The sequence below is a fragment of the Lissotriton helveticus genome, chromosome 5_1 (genome assembly GCF_964261635.1).
Source record: "Lissotriton helveticus chromosome 5_1, aLisHel1.1, whole genome shotgun sequence".
Lineage (NCBI taxonomy): Eukaryota > Metazoa > Chordata > Amphibia > Caudata > Salamandridae > Lissotriton > Lissotriton helveticus.
In genome coordinates this window covers 1037006578-1037025148 of record NC_136065.1, presented here as the reverse complement: position 1 = coordinate 1037025148, position 18571 = coordinate 1037006578, and the positions used below count along the sequence as shown (strand labels likewise).

At 44.9% G+C, this 18571-nt stretch overlaps 1 protein-coding gene across 2 annotated transcripts in view; it reads right to left on the bottom strand.

Moving 5' to 3' along the window:
• CRTAC1 (cartilage acidic protein 1) overlaps positions 1-18571 on the bottom strand; it is a 1631295-nt gene that overhangs the window by 711470 nt on the left and 901254 nt on the right. For both annotated transcript variants that reach the window (XM_078643566.1, XM_078643565.1), the window contains exon 5: positions 16211-16367. In XM_078643566.1, coding sequence (XP_078499692.1) covers positions 16211-16367 — 157 coding nt within the window. The remainder of the gene's footprint in view (positions 1-16210; positions 16368-18571) is intronic.

Here is an 18571-nt window from a genome sequence, read left to right as displayed (position 1 = left end):
CAGCTGCGCCTTTCCCTCCCCATTTCTTTCATGAAAATCCCCAGTCTCGGATTTCTATAGGCCACCCTGTATCTCCCTGATTATTAAATGACAATCCGACAAATTGATTTTCTCTGCTGCTTAAGCCCATGTGCACTAACACCCATTTTCACAGGGTAAAGCAGAGCACTATATAAAATATATAAAATAAAACAATATTCGTGATGGTGTTGGAACTCCTAAGAATAAATGGGAGGAGTTGCATATAAACAAATGTCCATAGATGTTCAAATATGTTATCGTAATACGTTTGTTTTTGTTTACTTTTTTCCTTTCTGCGCTGCTGGGTCATTTGTCATGATTTTACCCAACCTTATTAATCATTTTTGGTTTAAAGAGACATTTAGTTTCCAAGAAAACTGCCCAAAAATATCTATTCTGGTAAATGAATTTAATGGTATCTCATTGGTCCTCTTTCATTGCGCCATTAAGACCTATATACCTTTTATTCCCATCAAATCACATACTGCTGGCCGTACTGTGGTGGTTTCTAAAGTTATCAACCATATCTTTTTATTGTCTCCTGAAGAAGAAGCATATGCAAGTTTCAAAGTGTACTGACAGGTATATATTTGAACTCAATGTGCCAAGGTGTTGCTCAGTGATCTGAGAAGTTGTTTAATGTGTCAATGCTAGAAACGGCGAAATGTTACTCATCACGCCCTTGATGTTGCTAAATATAGCAAGGGAGCTGCTTAATCTGCTATGGGTGCTGGGCAACGTGCCATGGCGCACCGGTGATATTGACCTAATTGTCCCGTTCTTCATCCATAATGCTTCTTGACTTGGGCAGCCAATCTCTGCTATCTGAATTGGTTGGCGAACAGCATTGAGTCTGCTGTATTCCTGATATGTGGTGTAAGGGTCAGAACTGTCAGATTTAGAAATGGGGAACCAGGTTTGAATCTCGCCCCACTCAACATCCTGTGACTCTCGGCACATCATTTATTCTCCCCGTGCCTAAAAAAATGAATGTATCCTTGTGTAATGTAAAGCACACCAATACCATTGGGTCGAGTTTGCGCCATATATAAAACTGCAAAAAAGGTGTTTGGAAGTGAGTAACATGCTACAGTTTTGGGGAAAGAAATCAAACAATTGTACATCTCTTCCTGACCTCTCACTCTGGTCCACTGCAGTGGCGTAACAATAGCCCCTGCAGCCCCCCCGCAGTGTGAGTGGGGCCCCTGAACTCCATGAGCCAACCTACGGCATTGAGCACAGGTGGGGCTAAGAGCTCCTGACTGGCACCGGATTGTGGGGGCCCCCTCCATACACTTTGTAGGGGGGCTCCTGCAAATTTCGTTATGCCACTGGTCCACTGTATCCTCAATCAATTTGATATGGTGAGAGAGAACAGCAGATCCATCTCTTGCACCACCAGGAGATGTCAGAGAGACATAGCTCTAGGATAAGGGGAAATTCCAATCTATAGAGGAGCGCCGATGGAGTTTCAAAGAGATGTAACATCTCCCTGCCTGCCTGCGTGCCAGAGGTTTGCTTCAGTGCTCAATTAGAGCCAATGGCAGGTAAGATTGGTAGGGCGGAGGCCCGGCGGGGGGTAGGGAGGGGGAAATTGACAGACAACGATGAGGTAAAATAAAATTTAAAAGAAAAGAAAACCACTTACCTTGCGCTCGCCGGTTTTCTTTTTCTTTTTTTTACATTTTATTTTACCTCGTTGTCTTCTTTTGACTCCCCTCCCACCCCGCCCCACTGCTCTTACCTGCAAGACCGCTTCTGGACAGTGGTTTCTGGTGCTTAACACCAGCACATTATTGTTAACACCAGCTCTTATAACAGCTGCACATGGTGGCTGTATTTGTCTAATTGTGTGAGAAGCACAAAAACAGATGTTTAGGTGATGCGGCGAGCGCAAGGAAAGTGTTTTTTATTTTTTTATTTTATTTTACCTCATCGTCGTCTGTTGAGTCTCCCTACCCTGCCCCACCACTCTTACCTGCATGGGCTGCTCTTGGCCAGTGATTTCCGGTGCTCAGCATTAATGTCAACACCGGCTCTTATACCAGCTGTCACATGGTGGCTGTATTTGTCTAATTGTGTGAGAAGCACAACAACAGATGTTTAATAATTAAATATACATTAACATCGGTAATACATGCACCCAAAGCTATTATAGCTTGGAGGGCATGTATTTGTCATTTTTTATGCATACTTAAAGTCTGAATTATCACACTTGTATGAGTGTAATGGTTAGTTGTGACGGTGCTGTCATCAGCAGCGCTAGTAGCGGCAAGGGGTGGTGCAAGCTGCAACAGCCTCCTGACAAGAGCCTTGGCACTTATTTTTTTACAAATTAAGTAGTGGTCTGCTTGGATGGTCAGTGGTGGTACAAACAAGCAAAGTGATTACAATCCCCACTTACTGCCACCAATTACCTGCCCAAGTCAAGAAGCATTATGGATGAAGCGAGTTTCAGCTATTGGCATTTAAAATAACAATGCCTTTCATTTGTGTTTTAAAAACCGAAACATAAATAAAAGGCATTATCATTCACAATGCCAATAGCTCAAACTCTCGTAAATGCGAGACATATTGCATTGCAAATGCTTGTTATATTGCGTTGATGCAGCACGAGCAATGTGGGACTTGAAAAAAAAAGGCAAATACAAAACTTGAGCACATGCCAGATCTCATAACCTGCTTAAAACGAACGAAGGACTAAAACGTATTCGCCCCTCTGCAATAGCCATAAATAATAATAAGCAAAAAAAGAACGACAAGTAGATCTAAATCTAGGGGAATACATGTAGGCCAACCCACAGGAAAGTAAAGGTGAATAGGAAAAGGGGGAAGATAATTAATGGATTAGGTCGGGAAGAGGACGAAATGTGTGAACTGAAATCTGCTCGATTACATGTTACTGGTTTAATTTTTGAGAAGTGCAGCGCCACATGATGGGAGGTACGGGATGCGGGGCCAAGATCAAAGGATGTCCTCCAGTAGGAAAGCAGGGACTAGATCTGGAGTATTCGGGGTGCACAGGCACAGCCCCCTCACCTGGGAAGAGGACGGCTTTGTCTCTACGTGTCCTCCTGTCACAGCCAAGGGTGTTACCGTTCACACTGTAGAACCACTGCCCTGTTCTGAGCTAACGAAAGGTTCCCTAAAGAATTAGGGGCAGATTTACAAGCCCCTTGCGCCTCATTTACGCCGCCGTTGCGTCACTTTTGTGACGCAGCGGCGTCAAAAATCCTGCTCCATGGTGTGGGGGTACTTACAATGTGACGCATCTGGGAGATGCGTCAAGTTGCAATGCCCTGCGCCACATGTAGGCGTTCCTTTGCAGGGGGGGGGGGCGTTCCGGCGCAGGAACGCCTCCTAAAAGTGGCTGAGTGAAATCTACAAGATTTCACTCAGTCACTTTTAGACCCATTCTGCGACAAAACCCTGCGCCTGCCTGAAGCAGGCGTAAGGATTGACGCAGCATTAACTAGATAGGGCCCCCGGAGCAGTGCTGGAGCTGCGTCATGCTTGCGACGCAACTCCAGCAATGCGTCACTTTTACGGCACAGATGCGTCACGCATCTGTGCCGTTTTTGCACCATGGTGCGCCGCATTATAAATGCGGCGCATCCATGATGGCGGAGCTGTGGCGCACAATAACTGGTGCATCCCTGCTGATTTGCAGGGATGCGCCAGTTATTGTAAATATGCCCCTTAATCTTTACTCAGTAACTGCAAGCACGAGGCAGGCTGGCGACCGGTGACCGGCTGGTGTGGCACGTGCACAAATAAGGCAGCATTTACAGTGCACACAACGCAGACACAAAACATGGAGGGCCGCCCTGACTCCTCTGCTGACTCAGCCCACCCAAAAGAAGAGAAATATTTACTGCTGGGAAACTCTCTCACATTTATAATTGTGTGTTTTTGCCTTGATATTCGGAAATGGCTAGTCTATTTTCACACAAATTGTCCGTCTACGTGGAAGCACCGAAAGGAGTGAGTTCTCGCCCCTGGGAAATTTAACCTTTTGGCCTTTTCCTAAATATTGAGATCTTTCGAGATAATGATGAATCCTCAACCCGAATCTGGTTTTTATTTGTGCCAATGAGAGGCCACAATTCAAATGCCGGGTGTCAATTACTAACGGGGCAGAATAATTGATGATAGACCTCATTTACAAAGATAGAACATCTGTATTATTCAATTTCAATTCAAACCTATGGCGAAATTTAAATAGTCATTTTATAGTCCCCTATGGACACTTTTTGTTAATGTATACAGTGTTGAGCTACATAGACCCTGACACCACAGGTTCACAATAATACTTCCCTATCACACCTTTATATTTCTTTCTGGCCCGAGTTCACCTTCATGCAGCTTTTGTATGCAGTAAATAGAAATATATGATTTGCCGTGTTCTGTATCTCGGTTCTCTGTATTCCCCCGTAAAGCCCCTTCAGAGGCTTAGCTTTTTTGGTAACTGCCTTAGTTAGAAATAATACATGTCTTACAGAACAGAACCGTCCTTTGTGTGCTAGAACCCGCAGCCGGAGGCCCGGACTGAGTAAGCCCCTCTGGCGACCAGGCAAGATGGCCGGCACAGAGGAGGGCCGCTGCCGGCCCTAGACAGGCTCGTCCTCTCTCTAGTTTCAGGCGCAGGAAGTCGATAGTACAAGTTCCCGCTACTGTTCTGTGACCGTAGCTTTCATGTTGGTGTTTGCTCGCGATCTGCGTTGCTATGTAACTATCTCCATTTCATTTGTTACGTGGAATAACCGGGAGTTTCCCAGTAATTGCAGGTAACTCGCAGATAAGTAATTGCAGAAGCAAGATTGGAGACGAGTTAGTGATGGAGATTAGTAAAAAGGGAGGGCCATGTAAGTTGGAAGTTGTGCCTTGCCTTCTTCGAGGCGCCCTTCACCAACTGCTATAAGCACAGCCCATAGATATATCTGGAACACAAGAGGCTCCCGGCCCGCTCAACTCACCTGCATCCCTTGGAGGCAGTACCCTGGGCCTCTCTGCGCACAATGTGGGTATTTTTCAATTTAGGCTTTAATGACGGCCATGCCCAGTTCCCTGGCACCACGGGGAATGAAATGTAAATGTAATGGACACTTATATAGCGCTCCTACCACTCCAAGGAGTATCTTGGCGCTTATCCAACCCAGATGAAAATAGATTGGAGGGAAGAAAGCAGCTCGGTGAAACATACCTTACACTAGTGCTCTGCACGCGGCATCTGTGAGGGAGAACACCCAGGTTTTTAGGGCTTTCCTAAAATGGTTTTCGTAGGACAGTGACCGAAGGTGCAGCGGGAGCTTGTTCCAGGCCTTAGCGCCCAAGACAAAGAGAGATTTCCCTCCTTTGGTTACCAGACTGAATCTGGGGATAATTAACAGATTCTGACTAGCAGACCTCAAGCAGCGGGTAGGATGATACCGTTTAAAGCCATTGGACAGATATTTGGGCCCTTGCTGTTGAAAAGCTCGAAATGTGGTCAAAAGGATCTTAAATAGGATCCTTTTACCAATTGGCAACCAATGAAGCACATTGAGCGCGGCCGAGGCAGATGACTTACGGGGCCACCGTAGCACCAGCCGGGCAGTTGCATGTTGGACCATCTGTAGCCTATGGAGTATGGACTTATTAACACCAGCATATATGCTATTGCAGTAATCCAGCCTTGAAGTTATTAGAGCAACTGCCACCGTTTTCCTGGCTGATAGAGGAAGAAGATCAAAAAACTTCCTCAGAGATTTGATTATGTGAAAACACATACCAGCTACAGCCACCACTTGCTGTTTAAAGGACAGCTGGTCATCGAATTTGATGCCCAAGTTTCGGGCAGACGAGATGGTATTGGGGGGGGGGGCTTCAGCATCATCAGGCCACCAGTGTTTTGGGGAAAACAAATTTTGATTTCCGAACGGCAGGATTTCCGTCTTACCGGAATTACATTTGATATGATTGTTGGTCATCCACTCAAACGTAGCCGTCAGGCAATTTTTCAAGTTTTCCTCAGCACCAGGCAGTTCCTTATCCAACACCAGAATGAGCTGCGTGTCATCAGCATACGATATTGTGCTAATCTGGAATGACACAATTAGCTCAATCAGGGGTACCATGTACAGGTTGAAGAGTACAGGGCTTAAACTAGATCCCTGAGGGACCCCGAGCTGATGACTTTAGCTTCAGATTGAAATGGGCTCAAAACTGTGACTTGGCATCTGTTGTTAAGGAAATTTCTGAGCCAGTCCAGAGCCACCCCTCCTATTCCTGCCGTAACCATCCGGTCCACTAAGATGGTATGTGAGACCATATCGAAGGCTGCCGACAGGTCAAGTAAAATCAAGACAGCCTTCTTTCCCTGGTCCATGGCCATTCGTAGGGTCTCTGCTGTGAACAGCAGGGCAGACTCGGTGGAATGTCTCGACCGAAACCCTGACTGGTTTGGATGCAAGATGTTATTCTCCTCCAGAAAGTTTGTGAGTTGGCTATTTACGAACTTTTCCGCCAGTTTGAATACCAGTGGGAGCAGGGAAATGGAACGCAGGTTGGAGAGGGTGGTCGGATCAGATAGGGCCTTTTTCTGGAGAGGCTTGACTGCTGCAAGCTTCCATTCATTGGGGATTTCTGCCGTGGCTAGTGATGAATTTATGATGCTATTGATGGTAGGGTTTACCACCTCTACTAGCGTCTGCAGGACTGAAGGTGGGCAAGGGTCAAAAGGAGATCCAGATTTACTGACCAAGATGGCTTTAAAAGTATCCTCAAGAGAGACAGGACGAAGGACTGTCCTCCTACATGGAGGTATCCATCAACCCCACCTCGTTTTATTGGTGAGCCAAACAGCTTCGGCCATCTATCCTTATCGACAGCAGACGGAGAGAAGGTTTGCGAACCAGGAGCTGTGCCTAAGTGTTTGGAAGAGTCTGTAAGAACTTGCAAAGAGCAGATACCGTGGTCTTCTGGTGGCTTCAGAGAACAGGTTTTGAGCAGAGGCACAATCTGCTGTTGAGTTCCATAGTGGTCAAAGGGCAACGGCGGATACTCCAAGCCGCACCTCCCCGACTGCTCTGTAAACAAGCAGCAGCTGAGATCGCCAGAGAAGAGATGCCGTGCACGTGCACTTCTGCTGTCGGGCAGGCACGGCAAACAGGAGACAGGGAGACAACAAAACATGCCTTCCTTCCAATGAAAATCACACATTTTGGACCCGCGGCAATCAGAAGCATGGGTGGAGCTTCCACCCTGCTTCCGAAACTAAGACGACGATAGTAAATCTCGCAAGCGACAGCGCATGCTCTGCGTCGCTAGGCGAGACCTAAAAATAGGCACTATCCCTACCCCTTGCTTGTTCAACTACACCCACATGATGGAAGGACAGCTGGCTATATAGACCAACTGGTTCTTTGAGAAAGACTGCTGTGGCGCACCTGTGAATTGTAACTCATTTGAGAAGTCCTTCTCAAATCTAGTCAGAGATACTATGGTCTACAGCACGGATATTACTTACAGTGTTTAATCTGTCTCAAATGAGCCCTCAAATGAATTTGTCAGTGAGGACCCTTTCAGGCCCCTGTACGTGGCTGCAAGCATGGCCAATTTCCAAGCGAGAGAAAAAATGACTCATCATCATGATTTCTTTATTGGGCTCAAAGCCATAAAAGCATACTCATACAAAAGCATTAAAAAACTTCAGTAAATACAAATTACATAAACATAATTACAATGTGATAGAGGTATCATAGCGTTTCCTAATAGTTAAAGCACTTTGATAAAGTTCAAAACAGCATAACAAATCTCTGGACATGATATTTGTTGTAAAAACAGTAAGTCCATATGATGTTGTCTAATATTAACACCAAGCAGGGAAGGTGCCAGAAAAACGCCTGCGGGGGCACAATAAATTGTGCAAAATAGCAGAAAGTAACTTGTGCTTTGAGGCTGAGAAAAATCTTAGTGGCATATAAGAGATCAAACCATGTGCAGTGTATCGGAAAGGCAATTAAAAGTTCAGAGTATTTAGTCCAGTGGCGTAGCTAGGGGGGGGCGGTCTGCCCCAGGCGGCATCATTTTGGAGGCGGCTGGGTGGCACTGGAGGCACGTTGCGGCCGCGGCGGCCTTTATAATTTATTTGGAAACAAACACAGTGTCCCCAAATAAATTATATAGGCAGCCGCGGCCGCAATGGCCCTCCAGTGCCGCGGCCGCCCGCGGCCCAGTTTAAAAGTGCAACACCGCGCTGCACTCCACTCCGTCTCCTTCTGACCTTTGCACACAACACAAACGCGGGACTTCGTTTTTGGCAATTTAATTGAAAGCACAGGCGGCCGCGGTGCTTTCACTTAAATTGCCAAAAACGAAGTCCCGCGTTTGTGTCTACTCAGACTCCTTGACCGTTGTTGCCGCCCCTCCCCCCGTCACAGCCTCAGACAGAGTCCAGGGCCGACAATCTTGTAGCGTGCTCGGCGTGCGCGAGCGCTACCAATGACGGCCCTGTACAGTGATCAGCCCTCGCGATGAACGTAGCAGTGATGCGTTATGCGCTTCACCGCTACGCTCTTGCAGATGATTCTAGTGCCGGAAAGGACAGCCAACCCCCAGAAGGCTCTATTGCGGAATTCGAGGACTTGTCTGGCAAACAGTGGGGTAAGCATGCCCGTGGTGTTTCATGTTTGCGTTTTTACTGCTGTGTTGCGCCTAGTTACTAAATGATATCAAACTAGTCACACTGAATAGAGAGAGGTGGCATTCTAAATTTCAGCCGTAGTCACTGGCCAAGACTCTTCAAATATTAAATAATAATTCATTGCCGCCATGCATTACAAAGGTTTATGGAAAGCACATGAAGAATATTATGTCACTGGTTGTATCCTTGGTGCCTTACTATTTCTGCCATGCAGTGTCTCAAATACTTATATATTTGACTAAACTAGTTGAGCTTTGCCAATTTTTGGGATCTAAAATCAATGTATTATTTAGAATTTAAAACCTAAATTAAACGTCTCCCAGTTTATTTGCTCAGGTGAGCTGACATAGGATAGACAGTAGAACTGAAATAAACCAGCATTTGCAATGCAATAGGTCTCGCAGTTGTAGAGTTTGAGCCATTGGCATTGTAAATGGCAATGCCTTTTATTTATGTGTTGGTTTTTAAAACGTAAATAAAAGATTTTGTCAATTACAATGCCAATAAGTTAAACTCTCGCAAATGCGAGACCTATCGCATTGCAAATGCTTGTTATTCAATGAAGAGGTATGAGAGACACTAGTGGCCTGTCTGCGCCCTTGCTATTCATTGAAGAGTTATGAGGGACATGGGTGGCCTGTAAGCGTGTTTGTTATTCAATGAAGAGGTATGAGATACTTGGGTGGCTTGTCTGCGCCCTTCTTATTCAATGAAGAGGTATGAGATACATGGATAGCCCGTCTGCACCCGTGTTATTGAATAAAGAGGTATGAGATACACCCATGGCCTGTCTGCGCCCTTGTTATTCAATGAAGAGTTATGAGATACACAGATGGCCCGTTTGCGCCCTTGATATTCAATGAAGAGGTACAATATACACATATTGGCAAGGTGGAGCTGACTGACCCCTTTGTGCTGCGTTTAGTTCTAAGGGCACACAGTGAGTCATTCCCTGTGAATAATTAATTGGCGTTTTTTGAAAAATAAAGAATCACAGGCTACGACACTGTTAACTTGGTTTTGGGTCCCCAGAGCATATCACGTTTGTGCAGGTCCCCACTGCTTTAATGGGGAGACTATGACGTATGGTCATTAAATGTCAGCTGTAGATGATGGATCCCTGAACAGTGTCATGTATGTGCATGCTTGCATTGTGCTGAGGGGATTACCAGGTAATTGTTCACGCAGCTCTCTGATGGATGTCATATGCGGTTTTCTGAGTCCCCAGATAGATCATGCAGTCTGTGTGTTCTCTTTTGTACTGCCAGTCACCAGTGTATTCAACTGTGTAGCCTTTGACCGTGTCATGTATGTGCATGTAACTTGCATGATCGAGGTAACTATTAGCGGCAATACTACGCGTCTCTCGGACATCTTTCAAGTGCTCGCCGTCCTTTTCCCCCAGCACCCCCCCCCCCCAAGGGGCTGCAATCTGAGGGATAGACCCGGGAGCCACAGCTCTAGCTACGCCTCTGATTTAGTCTAAAGTGTGTAAGATAAAATCTGTAATAGACATTTTGTATAAAAGTCACATATGGTTCTATCAAGGGTGGTGCAGGGGCTGAATGGGGGACCACCGCTCTCATGGTGAATGCCTTTATTTTGAGCAGACTATAACTGTAGGACAGATATTATTTTTCAATGTATCCTTCGTTCTAATACTTAATTTCAAATACAAAAAAACCCCAGGTGATTTGAAGTACATTATCAAGAGCCTAAAAGTCAATAATTAGTTATCTTGGTAGCCCTGGTTCTAGTTGATGCCAAATACTGTACCACAACAAGACAGAAAAACATGGGCCATACCTATCAAATCCTCTAAATAAATTGTCCCTGTTTCTGCATGACAAATTGTACTTACTATTCTCTTGGGGACAGACAGTAACTTATGTAATAGGCTATCCTCTATAATGATAAGGGGTGTATATGTCCCCAGACTCCTGTCTCATATAGACCAACTATAAAGGTACACTTTCCCTTATAAATATCAATAACTTCCTTCACTGCAAATCTGAACACTACATCCAATGTGGTCTGAGGCTGTATACATCTAACATTTGATAAATGGGCCCATTTTAATCAGCTGTCATCAAAGAGGATGCCTAGGTAGTGAAGAATGTTTAGCCCTACTTATTATGTACTCCCCTAACAGATGTGTTTTAAGCATGGTCGTCGGTGGGCCAAAAACCATAGTGTAGGTTTTAGCCATAATAGCAATTTGATCTATCATGTTCAGGAACAAAAGAAAGCCATCCAACGTGAGCTGTAAATCATTGGCTGTCTCGCGATGATACTACCATCATCTGCGTATAGAAGAATTAGGGTTGGCTGCTTTCCGATTTGGGGTATATCCTTACCGCAAAACAATAAAAAATTATCCAGACCATTATGTAAAGTAAAAACAAAATAATCAAGGGGCAAATATACAACCCTGTTAAATACCTCAAAACAATTTAATGAGATATACACTTCCAGCCTTGAGTATACAAGACTTTAACAAAAGTGACCCGTTGTAAATGACAAAGTAAATCAATCAAGGCTTGCTCAGCCCCCTTGGACCTTAACAGATCCCAGAGATTTGCTCGGTTGACAGTGTTGGAGGCACAGGAGTGGCCCATAAAGGCCATATGAATGACTCACAAAGAATGAGTACAATTTTCCAAGGCCTTCCGCTAAGAGGGCAATCAGCCCAGGTCCAATTTTCAGCATGCACGGTCACCCTACCTGGGACTTGGGAAACAAACCATTGAATGGCAAACAAAGCCAATGCTCACCCACCCAACGATGCAACAGGCCAGAGAAAATCATACTTCCTATTCTTTTAACGTAATGTGACACGGTCCAAAGCTGTCCTTAACACATCTGAACAGACTGTTCATGTTCGCTTAGTATCTTCAATATATTTATTAATATTTATTGGGATGTTTGGTAACATTTGTTTTTGTGAAGTTTGGATCATACTTTATGTAGTCTCATGCAAAGTTTTTATTACACAAGTGTAGTCTAGCGGAGTCCCCAATGACTGGCCTACCTTTAACTCATCATATTTCCTGATTTCCCTACACCTACTCACGTCATATTTTTTTCCTAACAAGTCATAGTTGGCACAGATAACGCACCAGCATTTTGTATCTCAGTGTACATCTCGTTTAGCGTTTTCAGGCAAATACCCTGGAACTGTGCCCTGGTGGTACGCTCTTCCATTTGAGGAACTTCGCACTAGGGTGACCAACCGTCCGTAAATTTCACGGACCGTCCGTAATTTGGACCTCGTGTCCGTGAGCAGCTGATGGTAGGTGGCTGCTGATGGTAGGAGTCAACACACCAAGAAGCAGCCAGAAGGTGCTATTTTATTGTTAGGAGTAACACACTAGCACAATGACTCTAAAATAACGTGGTCGCCCCTTAGTAATGCGCCCCAATCTCTTTTGCTACTCCCATAGGTGGCGGTAAGGCAGGGTACACTAGTCTACGGTGTGCAGAGGAGCCCAACCCACTGAGCTGCTTTACAGTTTTGCCCCTGAGCGGCACAAATCTGTAAACACGCTTTGAGTGGGCACTCATGCCCTCTTGAGTCAAGGGAGGCATGCCCTGATGCAGAGCCCCCTGCTGCACCCCCGCTCCTATTTCAAAGATGGGGGCGATGAAAGACATACACCATGCCCCCCTACCGCCAAGGTCTTTGGACTGGGGGAGTGGATTGGGCCAGGTTTAGCGCTTTAGCTGCTCCTTAGATGTTCCGATTTGAAACGCCAGTATACATTTAAACATATCAAACCTATGTAAGAACGTACATACATTAGTCATAAAAGAAAATAGTGCTCACCAACACCAATAACGCCAACCGTGTTACACCTCAAGTAAAAGATTCAGTCTGGGTGGGCCGACCCAAAAGGAGACAGGGCGGGAACAAGGAGGGACTAAGGAGCCTCCTTTTCAATCGGAAGCAGGCGTTTAGCATGGACGATGACGCCAGCCAATCAAAAAGATTGGTGGGGCTTAAACTACGCTTCTGAAATATCCCAGTTACAGGAAGCCTTGCAGAGTGAGCAGCGCATGTGCGCTGCAACGCAGGTCTGCGAGACCTAAAAACAGGTAATTCCCAAATATTCGCTCCTCTTTTGCATTCATTGTACTCCTTGACCTCTCTGGTTTAGTGGGCTTCAGAGCAGCATTCCTCAAAAATAGTCCCAGTCTTCTCCTTTGACAAACCTAACCCATCCTTTTCTCATCCAGATGTCGGTGTCAGAGTCACGTTCCGTATTTATTTTGTTGTCTTGTGTCCCCTCTAAGACAGAGTGTGTGAGCCCTCTACAGTCTTTACCAGCGCTTTAAGTGGGATGAAAAAAACGGTGGGGGTCTCTCGAAAGGGCGTGGCCAATGTTATTAAGTGCGTGGCTTAAAAACACATATGCTAAAAGTCTGTGCTTAGCTTAGTGTGCTGCCCGACTTGTATTTTGCGGTTTCTGTCATTGCATCCAGGTATATGATCATACCTACAACAAGTCAGGACATATTGGCTTTGTCAATGGTTGTTATTTGCAAAAGATAAATAGTCAGCAACTTTTGCTTACTGTATATAATATTGAAAATGCTTCCACTTAAAGACCTGGTGACACCACGACAATGTTGCAGCTCCCGAGTTTCAAAAAGAGAAGGGAAATCCAGAGATAAAATGATTCCCTTTAAAGGATTTCCCTTCCCCAACAACACTCTATAAAGGATTTCCTTTCCCTTACAATGCTCACCTGGCATGAGGTCCTGCCGTAACTTCTCCACTAGTGAGAAGTGAGTAGTGTGAGCACGCACACGTGCCTGCTGTCACTGCAGTCCGGAAAAAACACGGACAGCCTGTGCCAGGGCACAAAACAGAGTCCGATAGAGACCCGTTTCGAGGCCCCCTTTAAAAAACTGCTGGTGCTCAGCACCGGTGAGACCCGGCTCACTTAAAGCCCTGGTCTTTACACATCCTTTATCAGAGCTGTGAGTGCAGTCATGCTCGGCTCCTGCAGTTCTTATCTCTTGCCTTGCACTTAAGATGAGATTTCCTGCAATAACTGTTCAATAAATGATTTTTATTCATCCCTTTTCAACAGATGTAAAACATTTTCTAAGATCTCATGTAAAAGAAATGGCCAGGCCTTTATCTAAGGGAAATTCCATTACTGTAATGAAATATTTGCAAAGGATGCATCTTTTTTTGTATTACCATACATGAATAAAGATACAGCAAGCGGTCTGATCTTTGGTAAAAGTCTTCAGAGCCCTATGCTAAAGGAAGGCGTGAAAAGCTTCCTGCTGGTGGGACAGATCTAACAGATCGCTGCCGTCTTATCTCCAAAGCACACTGTGCTGACACTCTGCCAGCGCCATGTTTTAGCGCTCGAACTGTGTCAGGCACAAATCCAGTTGTTTAATGCTCTGCCAGAATTAAACAGCATGTCAGCAGTACTAATTTCACGGTCACGGCTGTGTAATTCTCTGTCTACCTGCACATAAAGATGCAATGGCAGCAAAGAAGGCAGAAGGACGTAGCTAAAAACATTGAGAGACAGGCAGGCGGGAGACCAAAGTAGAAAGAGAGATGAGTGTGGGGAGGGGGTTTCAAGAAGACAGGATGCAAAGGAGCAGAAAACAGACTAGGGTGTTACTGATAAGTAAATGAGTGGATGGAACAGTGGATTACAAAGCACAAGGTGGGAATTATAGTTCTTTTGGTCTCTTGGTCTTGCAGCCAAAATGTGAAGACAAGCATGGGCCCTGATCACAGGTAGGCCATAAAACTCTGACCCCTATACAAACCTTGTCCACGCAGATATTGGAACTCCAAAGCAATATGGAGTTTACCGCTCCAGGTAATAATCCTGTGTAGTAAAACACCACTCCCCACAAAATTACCTCCGGGGTAATTTCGTCAGGTCAAAATTGATGAAATTTATCAGGGAAACAATATGTTGCTATTTCAGGAACATGCGGTACGTACTGATTTCTCTATCTTGCGCCTCATTTCCAAGTTTGCTATTGGAATCGGGTATATACCAGATCCTATAAAAACTTCACCCACTGTGTTGGTACTTACTGGATTTGGTAAATAGCTCATGGTCCTCGACGCTACTTGTGATAGGGGCCAAGAAGAAAGAAAGACAATAAAGAAAACAATTAAACTAAAAAGCACGTGGGCATTGTAGTGGGAGTGTGAAGCATGCATGCTACAAGGTTAGCCAATCCTCATACCAGGGTTTTGAGAGAGGTAGAAGAACTCTATTTGAAGATAAGGATGAAAAGGTTGACAGGGCTAGAGGTGGAGGCGAGGGTGGAGTGAGCAGTGATTCTATAAATAAGCATATCCTGTACACGGAACCTGCATTAAATAGACTGTCACATATAGAGTTGTGCCACAGCTTTCCTTCACACTATGGTTGACCCTTCCCACTTTTAAAACCCGTTTTTTCTATCATACCCACCCTACCCACATGGCACATACTTAGGCAATGTTGTGTCTTCCACGCCCCATGGAGTAAGAGCTCAAAGACACTTGGAGTCACACTTCCCTCAAGGTGCGTCCCTCGCAGTAAGCCTGCATGTGTCCGCACCTCCCTCCCGATACATGGAAGACCCAACGTAGGGGTATCTAAGAACCAGATATTTTAAGTGGTTGACATAGGTCTCTCTTCAAATGAGACAATTCTGAATGTAAGGTTGTCTAACTATAATCCCGTTTGCCCGTCCTGAAGAATGCGGAGGACTCAGTTGAGCCACAAGGTAGAAACATGTTGATGGTAATAGTGGTGATGGGGTACCAGATCCCCTTGTCCCCATATTTCCTTTTTAACACCAAGTGTCATGTCTAGTGAATAAATTGGATTTAGGATGCCACATTGGTTATTAATACACTTTAATCACGGGTCCATTCTAAATTAAAAGTGCCTCCCTGTCTCCAGGTGTAGGCCTGTCCTCCATCAAATCAGGATTTTGGAGAGTGTGGGTTGTCCTATGATGAAGCATGACACCTGCAGGTGTGAGGACAATCCGTTACATTTTTGTGTATGTCCAACACTCCTACTGAGTATTGTTGGGAGGGATGCATTAATGTATTTGGAAACGATACTTGGGTAGTTTATCTTGTGCACATATATTAGGTTGGAGGCCAGCTCACCCTTGAGACCCGATTGCCTCTAGTTCCATACTCTGGGTATCACCCAGGGGTATGAGTTTATGTATAAATATTGCAACATCCGGTTATTATTTTCAAATCTCTTTGTTCAAAACATAGGCTATCATAAAACTGCATCAAATTTGCAATTGCACAGTTTTTTCCACCAATTATTATTAATGAAAAAATAATCCCAGCTCTTTGTTTCATAACTGTTACCATATCGCTTTCCCACACAATATCCTAAACCACTTGCAGAGTGCCCAAACAGTAAAGGTGCCTTCAGCCGAATGCAAACCCTGTTTTAGCTATACCATTATGGACAAAGAGTTTCAAGTCTTCTAACAACGTACCTGTAAATTTATTGACTCCAGCCTCCGCAGCCACGTCTGAGAGTGCCAGAATGCCTTTCGATAAATCACTTGCAGCTTCATCCATTTCAATCAAGGCGTGAGGGCCAACATTACCATTAGCATAGTTCGCAATGTAGATGGAATATCTACCAGATCCCTGAGAGAAAAGAGAAAGAGCTATGAGAAGACACAGGTCGCACTGTCAACTTCATGGTGCAAAAAGAATTCACAAGATACAAATTTAGGGGCTTATTTACTAGCCCCTTGCTCTGCCGGTGAGTCATTTTTAATATGGGAAAAAGTGACGTACCGGCGGCACAATGGGCTTGTAAATAAGTGGTGCGTCACTTTTTCCCATATTAAAAGTGACGCACCGGTCGTGCATGGGGCTTGTAAATAGGCCCCAGAGTATTTTAAAGTTAATGTACTTCGTATGTCAAATCACTAACTTGTGAAAAATCACAAAATTGTTTCTTTTATGGCAAAACCAATTCAAGATGGGTACTAGGGAGTCAGCCCGCATGCATGGGCAGTCGTCTTAGAAAGCCTTCTGTCATGAAGAAAAAGCATTCCAAGAATAGCACTGGTGTGTGATGATGCACCAGCAGCCATCTTACATTTTCAGTTTTCTTTTGGCATACCATACTTTTTAATTTATCATTTCAAAAAGGCAGATGAAAGTACTCATCTGGTAACTAAAATGCACACGACGCCACATAAACTAAGGGAAAAGAGTGGCCAGTAAGCAATATATGCAGTTGCCAGACCCTTTAAAAGCAACAAAAAATGTGATGACAAAAAATGTGGGCAGAGGATAGGTAGTAGGTAGAGCAACAAGTCTGTGGGGGGGTGGGTGTAGAGGAAAGAGAGGGTTGGGTACAAAAACAAAACAGAGAGCAGGGATGTGATCTGTAAGATAATTGGATGAGTCAGGGGACTGCAGGAGAAGGGCGAGACTGGGGGAGTGGGGAGGGAGACAGGAAATTGATGAACTTCCTTGCGGTGCTAAACATGAATGAATAGTAAATAGTTTCCTTGTGTCAGCACTAGAGGCAGTGGAAGGATGCACCTCATCCAATCAGAAACCACAGTAAAAAATAGAATACTCCAAGGGTGGAACAAGCAGGGCCGTTTCTACCATTAGGCAAGACTAGGCGGCTGCCTAGGGCGGCAAACGGGCTAGGGCGGCAAAAGGGGGATTAAAAAAAAAAATGTGATCTACGAATGTAAAGTTAGGTGGCCGCCTAGTCTTGCCTAATGGTAGAAACGGCCCTGCTTCTGAGGACCCTTCAGGGGGTGCAGACTGTCTCTCACCGGATCCAGCCGAGAGGGCGACGCACACCAAATCCCCACCCCGGGCCCTTCGTCTCTTTCCAATGCATGGGAAAAGAGATGGAATCCCAAACAAGCAGCGTCTCGGCCGGTACAAGAGAAGGGGCTGGCAGTGCAGGGAATGTAGATTGTTTTGAACCGCTCGCCATGGCTTTCCTAAACACTGAGAGCTCATAGAGAGGGGAGTAGTGAGAACTGATTTCAGTGCTTTGAAGCGCCCTTATAACCTCACAGGCGCTGTACAAATAACTTGCAACATAACGCAGGATGGAAGCTGATAGCCCTCCACATGAAAGGGGACCATCCTCTGTTACTTCAATGCACCCCCACTCCGGGGCTGTGCATCTTCAGCACCAGCCACAGACCACCTGCGCGCAGTCTGCATACCATGCACAGAGCTGCACAGACCCTGCAGACCGTGTTTACTCATTTCTCCTCACAGAATCAAATACCCTTCATATGATTCCTGTTTGCATAATGCACACCGAAGGCGCAAAATTGCCCAAGGCTGCAATAGCAGTGTTGGTGCTCACTCCCTGGCATTTGTCAACACAGCACATGCGACGCACAACGAGAACGGATGTCAACAGACTTACAAATGGAGGGCTAGACCCCAATGTCGCTCATGTTTTTCAATAAAAAAGTAAATTTTGTCTCATTTGACCATCATAAAAAAAGTCATTTATTTTTTAACCGCTCAGTACCTTTTTGAAGACATTGTTGGAAGGTTTAGCAGAGTAACTGCGTGGAGATTGCCTCTTTTCCTATAAGCATCACATATAACCTTTACACATTTCATTACTGGTAACTGGGTAATGGCTTAACAACTGAATGATTAAAGATTTGCACTTAAGTTGGCTTCATCTTCAACATGCCTCAAACTATTACAAATGGTTATTGTTTTCTTTTGGAATTCTGGGATGAAATATTGGCAGCTCAGTGAACTTTGCACCCGTTCTCATAATAATAGGCTGATCGTGCCTAACAAAAATTAATGTGTCCTCATGATGTAACACAACTTGTGCTCGT